The 9,776-nt window shown below is 34.8% G+C and overlaps 1 protein-coding gene across 1 annotated transcript; it reads right to left on the reverse strand.

The window, feature by feature from the left end:
* Positions 1 to 3,728: 3,728 nt before the first annotated feature.
* SAL1 (SAL1 phosphatase-like protein) lies at positions 3,729 to 6,956 on the reverse strand. The gene is made up of 8 exons (XM_079034583.1): positions 6,662 to 6,956; positions 6,108 to 6,183; positions 5,890 to 5,963; positions 5,586 to 5,791; positions 5,132 to 5,345; positions 4,845 to 4,943; positions 4,248 to 4,401; positions 3,729 to 4,086 (listed from the first exon to the last, which is right to left on the reverse strand). The coding sequence occupies exons 1-8, from the start codon at positions 6,893 to 6,895 to the stop codon at positions 3,920 to 3,922; spliced, it is 1,224 nt and encodes a 407-aa protein (XP_078890709.1). The 5' UTR covers positions 6,896 to 6,956; the 3' UTR covers positions 3,729 to 3,919.
* Positions 6,957 to 9,776: the final 2,820 nt, after the last annotated feature.

Consider the following 9,776-nt stretch of genomic DNA (forward strand, 5'->3'; position numbering starts at 1 on the left):
TGACTTGAACTGCTCGTGAGCTTTAACTGTAGACACAACAGCTCTCCATTCGGATCTTAAGCCATTCAAAAAGGTAACCTTCTGTTTAATCAACTTCCTTTCAATATCATGCTTGATCATCTTGCTAAGAAGATGATTGAAGCGATCAAACGTTTGAGTGACGGACTCATCGGTATTTTGCTTAAATTGTCCAAACTCAGACAAAAGCAAGGTCTGAATAGAGTGCTCCAAATCTTCATCTGTGGAATACAGCTCTCGCAGCCGATCCCAAATTTCTTTAGCGGTACTGCAGGAACTCACCAACCTAAACGTGTCAGACTGAAGAGCGAATCAGATCAGTCTCAATGCTTTGATGTTGCACTGAAACTTCTCCTTTTCGTCTTGAGCCACGTCTTTTACATCTTTTAACAGATCATTATATTCTTTCTGAGTTTTAATGATCTTGGATGTTCCTGAATGAGCAAATGGTCCGGACACAATAGCTTCCCATATAAGATACCCATTATCTTCAGATTCGATGACATAGTCTTCAAAATGATGCGCCCAAACTTCGTAATCATGGGTGTAAAGAATAGGAATCTTTGTTGTTGATCCAATATTGTTTGAGATGTTGATAGGATTAGATTGAGACTCGTCCATGCTTGATCGATTTACCTGTTTGAAAGATCAGACTTGTAATATGTAATATTAGGGCAAAACGAATAAATACTAAGACACGTCAATTATGGAGTGACGGCTTAATAAATATCAGTTAATGCGGAACAAACCCTAATCACTTCTTTCACAGAAGAGATGGGTATGAATTACGCAGCCTCCTGCTCTGATACCAATTGATGAGTTTATAAAACTCTTTGATCGATTAGATCTTATAACAGGTGAATCAAGAAAGTAATAACAGTTAGATAAAAACACAAGAATAGATCTGAATGAGTCGAATGATTTGATTAACTCAATCCTCAGCAGAGCTCGATGAAGAACTTCCGCTGTAGAGGATTCTAGGGTTACAAAAGATAAGAACTTGAACGCTATAAAATCTCTATCAAATCTTCTCTAATCTTGCGTTTAAGAATGCATGCAAGCATCTATATATAATAAACCCTACAAAAACAACTCACGGATGGACAGGCCCATACCGGAGACAAAACTGGACTAGCTAACGAGCCCAAAGACGCAACACTTAACTGAACCTAACAATTTGTATATTAGAAAATATAGGATTTTCTGGAGTAAACGATTTTATACGATTTCGAAAACGATAGACTAAAACACACACACATGTAACTATACTCAATTGGAAACAAAACTCACAATTATTTTATACAAGAAAATACAGGATTTTCTGGAGTACATGATTTTATACAATTTCAAAAACGATAGACTAAAACACACACATGTAACTAATTATACTCAATTGCAAAAACAGAGCTCACGATTTCTTATACAAGGAACAATGGGATTTTCTGGAGTCAACAATTTTATATGATTTCGAAAACGATAGGCTAAACCACACACATGTAACTATACTCAATTGGAAACAAAACTCACGATTATTTTATACAAGAAAATACAGGATTTTCTGGAGTAAACGATTTCACAATCTCGAATACGATAAACTAACTCACACAAGCAACTATACTTGATTGAAAACAAGACTTCCAACTATTTCGACAAGAAAATATTGGATTTTCTGGTTTTTCCAACTATCACAAAGTTTTATACGAAAATGCTTATGAACTCACTAACATATTTTATGTTGACGCTTTTCAAACGACTTGTATTCTCAGGAAATTAGTAAGCAGGTTAAAGGAACACAAATTCATGATTATTTTGCTGTAATTTGGAAATTTATTTACCTATGTCTCTTTTGTGTAAGTTGAAGAACAAATACAATACGTAAACAATGTAAGTTTGTTATCTCAATGTAAGATGTTTGGATTTGCTATGTTTCATTCATATTCAATTGTTATGAAGTCACCCGCCTGGTCCGGGGTGTGACAAATAACATCTAAATACAAAAGCAATTTTCACAACTATCACATGTTAAATTCTTCCAAGAGTTACAAAACTACAAGTCTGTACAAAGTTTCCGTATAATTGTATAAGGATAGATTCATTGCCTTGGAAACACAAAAGTTCGCACAAACCACAAAATAAGCCAATAAACGCAGCTTATTCTATAGTGTCATAAATGGGATCACATCACGATGAACCAAATTACTTGACCTGAAAAAATGTCTTCAAGAGCAAAAACACGATCACAAAGCGAACCAAGACAACGACCCACAAAACAAAAATGCGAAAATAGGTAAATTTCATCAAGTTAAGGTCTTGGTTCAAAGGTGGTTCGAACCCACAGCCTATTGGTTGGAGTGTATCTGAGCTGCTTCCATGCAAGAGTCCAAGTAGGATCTGATCTTGGCGGTACCATGATCAATATGTCAAAATGGGCTTGGTGGGATCAGTGGATAAGACCTTTGATGGAGCTTCTTCCAATCCGTCAACATAATTGTTGAGACCTAAGCTTATCAAAGTAACCATGATTCATTTTCTCTATACTGGAAATTTTAGGGCTGTAAGTTTGATGGGGAAGTGGGTTTGTGTTGTGACTTCAATGACGGAAAACATGGGGATGAAGAATGGGTGATTAGGTTTTGGATCGATTAGGGCTCAAGGGAGCTAGTAATGCTCTGATACCAAGGTTGAAATGAATTAGTGTAAAAACTTTAATTGTATTCAATAAAATATACATTTTTAGATTACATAGAAAGCCTACCAGTTAAGGTGATAAATTACATAAAAGAAGTTTCCGGTTGAAAATTTGACAAGTTTAAAATATTGCTAGTGCTCTGAGATTTACCCTATGCATTATGACTTGGGATGGCCGCCTAGGATGCAGTTTTCTCTTTCTTACTTTTTTTCAAATACACACATACATAATACACATAAATATATCCCTATTCTAATAAAAGAATAGTTTTAATCTCCTTTTGACATGTGTCATCCTATTAAACCTCATAATTAATGCATATTTTATTCTACTTTTGCCATGTGTCACCCTATTAGGCTTTATCATTAATGCATGCCATTTATCAACCTATTAATTCTCAATTTTAAATTTTAAATTTCTCACTCTAATTACATTAATTTAATTACATTAGAATAAAAATTAAATTAAAATTAATACAAGTTATAAAGTGATATAATTTCACATATTTATTTAAATTAATGATTATAATTTTATATAACTAAAAAAATATCTCTTAATTAATAATTTATTTGAAATTATTGATTGATAATTTTGAGTTCTCACTATAATAGTTTAATTAATTTTGTAACCATGGTTCCCACGGATTATAAACTAGTGTTAGTATATATCAAACACATACAAAAGACTGAAAAAAAATAAAAATAAATAAAGGATTAGAATTATATAAAGCTAGATTTTACTATTTTGGGCCTACAATTTTACTATTCGGGCTAAGCCCAAAAGTTTCTTCTTGGGACTAAAAACTCCATATAGTTATCCAGTACTCAACAATACATACACACATACAATTTTGCTAATTCTACACACTAACAATGATATTTGCCACAGATGACTGAAAAACTCTTTTAGCAACAAGCCATGTGCATGAAAGCTTAGCACCAACTGAATCAACGACACATTTTCATGACAGAAATTCAATAGTCATGTCTGCTAAGATCTGATCTGGGACAACAAGATGGGGTGAAAGAGAAGAAAACGTATTAAGATCATTGCTGTTATTGCCGATTCACGTTTAACATTGTAAGGAAACAAGAATTATTTCTGTAATAACATTGAGCCCCTGAAAAACTAAAACATAATCCCATCTTTATCTTTTATTAAAAATAGTAATACAATCAAGATAATGCACAACACCCGAAAACTTTTTAAAATTTACAGTGATGGCAAAGCTTGCTCCTTGAGTGAATCTTGAACTGCTTTCAAGACAGCTGGCATAAGTTTGCGATTGGTAACAATGATACCTGTGTCCAGATCAAGATACCTTCCTTTTGAAAAGTCTAAAGGCTTTCCGGAAGCATCCGAGGCAACACCTCCCGCTTCTGCAATAAACTCATCCAAAAACAAAATTATAGCAATTGCTATTTTGGGTATAATAATATCAAAGTAATATATATATATATATATATATATATATATATATATATATATATATATATGAAAAGATAAAATAAAATTTGAAAGAAGTGAATTTTTTTTTTACCTGCAACAACAATGTATCCAGCAGCATGGTCCCATATCTTCTCACGGTATCCTTTATTTGGAAACCGTAAATATATGGCACCGTCTCCTCTTGATAAAGCTCCATATTTTGCCTGGCTGTCAATTCTGACAGGTGGCGCTTTAACGCCCAATTTCTACAAAATCAAATAAAATAAAATAATAATCATTTAGTAGTCTCAAAATATGTATTTGTTACATATTACAGCTATTATCAAGATAGAAATGTAAGTATGGTGTTATTATGAGTATAATAGTTACATTTTACAAGTTTCCCGATTATTTAACATTTTGCCAAAATTAACAAAAAGTCCTTTTTTGTATTTTCCCAAAAATAATGAGACTTCTGTTCAAAAATAAAAAGATTTAGGACTTTATCAATAAAATTTCCGAAAATAATAGGACTTTTCTGCAAAAAAAAAATGTAAGCATGTTGCTAGTAAGTGTAAAGAGTTTATATTGATTGGTAATAAAGAGTAAACTACATTGCTATTTCATGCAATTAGCTCAAAATATAATTTTACACTTTGTAAGAGAGGAAAACTAATAATTTATCCCCTTTTCAAATAAACAAACTTACCTTTGCTATAGAACCAGATAAACTATGAGACGAATGAGCAGCTTCATATGATTCAAAGAAGGAAGCTTCTTCAGGATTTTCTGTGTCGCTAACATGCACCTAAAGGGTAAACAAAATACTCAGGTTACAAGGGCAAATTTGTAAAAAAGGTAGGCTGACTTTCTCTATTTAATCATTCTTTTTTGCATTAAGTCAAAATGAAACACTCATAAGTTTTGTCTCCATTAAGTAAAAAAGTAACAGTTTATCGGATGCATGCATAAGATATTAAGTTTTTTTTTTTGTACCTTGACAGGTGGCGAGCCAGCTAACGACTCCATGTATGTCCCACAAGATAATTGTGCATAGAACAAACATCCGGATGATGATTTAGTGAGAGTATTTTGATTTTTGTTGTTAATGGATTCTAGTGGAAGATTTGGACATGCAAGGACACCTAACACAACTTTCCCTTCATCTAGTAGACCTAATGCTATTGCATATTGATCACCCCTTAGGAAACTGCATCCAAACCAGTTGAAAAAACTTTAGCCATTTGAAAAAAAAAAAAAAAGGCTAAATGCAAGAAATAGCAATGCATTTCAAAAATCTACCAATTATAGTATTGAAAATTGCTTTGTATTTGGATGAGATTGCTATAAGTGGATATATTCTTCAAAGGAGAATGTTGTAATAGAAAGAAATGAGAGTAAGATGCTATAAGTCATGTCCCTATTAAGTCAAAAGGAAAAAGCAGCTTACCCTTTAGTACCATCAATAGGATCCAAAACCCAGTGTTGACCATTTGACCCTCCTTCAGATGTACCACAATCTATGATAGTAAGCACATCGGATTCAGATAAAGGAGACACTTTATAAGTTCCATCACTAGCTATAGTATCATTCACTAGTTTCGTGATACGTTGAAGGGTTTCTTGAGAATCTTCTTTTCTAAGATCTCCAGAATCCTAAAACAATCAACACCCAATCCCATTGACTTATATTTATAGAGAAAAAAAAAATGAAAAATGTAAATCAAACTGAAACAAATAAGGTTGAAAATTACTTCCTCAGCCACTAGTGAGAATGCTTGTGAAGGAAGTTCTTGTTGAAGAACAAAGCTCACTAGAACTTGGGACCCTGATGATCAGATTAGAGCATATTAGAGTCTTTAAGCAATCACATTTCTCGACCATGTCCATGGGTATATAAGTAATTTCCTTCTACATGTATGGCTATGGCCTGTCTAGACAAATGAAAGGATAAAAAGATCAAGAGACATACCATAATCAGCCACAGTGACAGGACTTTTATCAGATTTTGATTGGACATCAGATTGCAAAAGCCCTTTTTGCACATTCTACAAAACAAGTATCAGTAATCAGTTAACCTTCACACACTAAAGAAATAGAAGATTTAGACTCAACTTATCTCAACAATGCATTAGGGTTTTCAATTGTTTTTCTAGAGATATTATTGAATTATAAGTGAAATTCATCAGAGATTTGACGAACATAATTGTAGCACCCAAAACAAACAAACTAAAGAATGTGAAGCCAATTCACAGAAATTCAACTAAAAGCCTAATTTCTCTTCTGGGTACGATTGAATCACCAAATCAATCATCACAGATCTGTTATACATCTGCAACACTCAAAGCCAACAATATGAACACTTTGATAGAATAATCACAGAAGCTCCATTAAAAAGCACAATATCTTTTCAGGATACGACTCAATTACAAACAACAATCATCAATTCGAACAAACAAGTTCCGAAACAATCATCTCGACAGGTTTTCTCGCGATTAGGTAACTGAGATAGATAGAGAAAGATGCCTGGCATAGGAGAGAAGCAAGGGAAGCGGCTTTCTTGGCAGCAATGAGCTGTTTATCGTAAGACATTGCTCTTGAAGAAGTAAGTGAAGCAGCGGATGATGATACGATTGGGGAATATGAAGATTTGAGTGAGAAGAAAGTGAAAAGTGGTTTGGTAGCTGAAACTAAACTGGGGTTTAATTTTGAAGATGGGTTTATATTGACAAGTCGGGCGACTGCTGTTATAGACGCCATTTCCCCCACCTGCAAAGTGCAAAAAAGCAATGTTCGCGGCCCGTTGTGATTGATGATACATGGTGCCCACTTTACTCTCTTTCCTAAAAGTAACAAAAAATAGTTTTGTTTTGATTTGCAACAAACAAAAATATCATAATTTAAGTGAAGATTATTTATTTTGTCAGGATTTGATATAAGAAAAAAAAAAACATTTTATCATATTTTACGTGAAATTTATTTATTTTTAGATTAATAACTTTTCATACTAATGATATTGACTAAAATTTATAAGCTTTTATTTTTATTTCAACAAATATTTGATTACCGGTTAAAAATTTGGGATCAGATTTTGAAAATGTTGGGGGAATATTAGTAGGGTGATGGAGGAACTTGGATTGGATCGTGTATGTTCATTTTTTCGAACTAATATTTCCACCACATGGCTGGGTTACAGAAAATTCAGTCTAAGATAATCCAAAAAGACATTTATGTATCTAGGCACAGAAACACAAGTCAAATCATCAGAGAGTTCTGTTTTCGTTTAGAAGAAAAAGAGTTGAGAAAAAGGGTTTTGTTTGCGGCTCAAAAGATGAGTCGTATATATGCATGACAAATTAGAGTCTAAGATTCTAAATTAGTTAAGAAAATCTTGAATTCAATGGCATAATCAATGGTTTTCAAAATTGACGCGATTTGTCAGTTTTACCATAACCACTGTCAGGGGCTCTGCCCCTTAGACCCGCTAGGGGCACTGCCCCTAGGACCCAACAAGGAGGCACAACCCCGTTTATCTGTCACATCGGCTTATAATTTGATCGTATATGTACATTCACTTCGCACTCAACAAACATATAATTTATAATACAAACTATAAGCCCCTCACATGTTAGTTCCAATTACCCATAATGTCTGGTTACACTAAAATCACCAACAAAGAATTAAGTACGGTATGTTTTGGTTGGTCCGGTTCGGGTATATGACGGTTATGGGCGACGACCGATGGAAATTCGAACCCTAATTGAGGAAAAGCTGAGTATTTAAATTAGGGGGTCAAATATACAGTTCGACTTTTGGTTTTAGCGTCATGGGTCAGACGAATCAGCGATTCGAGTATGCAAGATTAGTGGTTCAAGCTTATTATTGTGTGAAGGGAGGGAAAGTAGTATACCGTTAGAGTGTTCAGGGTCACAAAGTTTTATAGTTATGTTCCTCAAGGATTTGTCAGTTTTCCCTCCAAGCGTTAGAGAAAATTCAAGAGTCGATCAGATCGCGAGTATAGCTCGAGTAGCTAAATGGGTTTATGTCTTCAAGGATACATAAGTTGTCATTTCATCATAGGAACTGTTAGACATGGAACTCAGTATGGAAAATAGTTTCATTGGGAGCACCGTGTATTTTCTTAAAGAAATAGATGGACCACTCAGGTTGTGTATTGAATTTAGAGACTTTGGTTAGCTCGCAGTAAGGATCAGTTATGAAAATGTGAATTCCTGTAAATGTTTTGTGATATTTATGGTCTATCGATGGTGCAGTCACGCATACAAGTTAGTGAACCGAAACCATTTTGGTTTACATTTGCCCTCATGGTGCATGCTAGAAAGATAATTAATGTTATAAGTCTTACACGGGTAAGAAATCTTTCTACTTATATACTTACTTCATTTTCACTCTTCACCCAGTTTGCATAAGTCGCTAGTTGTTATTTAGGTTGGTCAACTAATGAGTTGCGAGTACTCAGTTTAGGCAATGAGTGTTTAGGTTAGATAAATTATAAAGACAATTAATTTTGGAATATATATATATATATATATATATATATATATATATATATATGGCAAAAATAAATATGTGGTTGTTATGTATATAAGCTTACGTATACAATCCATTAAACGACGTAGTTTAATTAAAATAGATTAAATTTATTCTCCTACATTTTATGTAACGACCCAATTTTCACGTCCAAAAATTTCGTTTGTAAAACATTACTTAGAAAGCATTAATGATTAAAACATTGTTTAATTAAAACCATTTCACATCGAAAACCTAATTTGAAATCCACAACATGTAAACAATCAAAACATCAGAGTATCAATCCCAAAATAAGCTCATAACTGCGGAAACAAGAGAGTGTGTGTGTAACGTGCTGCTACCGCGCCGGCTCCTTTCCCCTAGCTGAGGAGGTGCCTGAAACCAAAACTGAAAAACGTAAGCACAAAGCTTAGTGAGTTCCCCCATCGTACCACATACCATGCAAACACATAACATTCATACTGCCAGGCTATTCTGGGATGCCTGTCTACCCGGTACGGCCATTCTGGGGTGCCGACTACCCGTGCGGCCATTCTGGGGTGTCATCCTACCCGTGTCAAGCCATTCTGGGGCGCTGACCTACCCATGTCGAGCCATTCTGGGGTGCTGACTACCCTTCGGTCCTAACAACCGAACCTCGGGGACTATTTCACTCCCCTACTACTACTATCACATTTACACATAACATAAACATATTATCAGACATATCTGGGGTGCCTGAACTACCCTTCAGTCCTAACAACCGAACCCGGGGACTGGTCCCCTCCTACTACCTCTATCACATAAACATAACAAGCCAGCATGCAACACATCATCACATACTGTCAGACGTATCTGGGGTGTCTGACTACCCTTTGGTCCTAATAACAGAACCCTACTACTTTCACATACAACATATCATGCTAGCACATAACATATCAGGTAGTAGCAATCCTAGATGATATCACAAAGACAATCATCTATCATACGAACCCTACTGGTGGCCCGACATTGTGGCCGTAGACCCACCGCTACTGGAAGGTAACTCACCTCGAAGTAGCTGCTGATCTGATCGGGAACTGACTATCTACTGCTGCTGCTGCTGCTCCGG

Source organism: Lactuca serriola, chromosome 4 (genome assembly GCF_051521515.1).
Source record: "Lactuca serriola cultivar US96UC23 chromosome 4, Lser_US96UC23_V15, whole genome shotgun sequence".
Classification (NCBI taxonomy): Eukaryota; Viridiplantae; Streptophyta; class Magnoliopsida; order Asterales; family Asteraceae; genus Lactuca; species Lactuca serriola.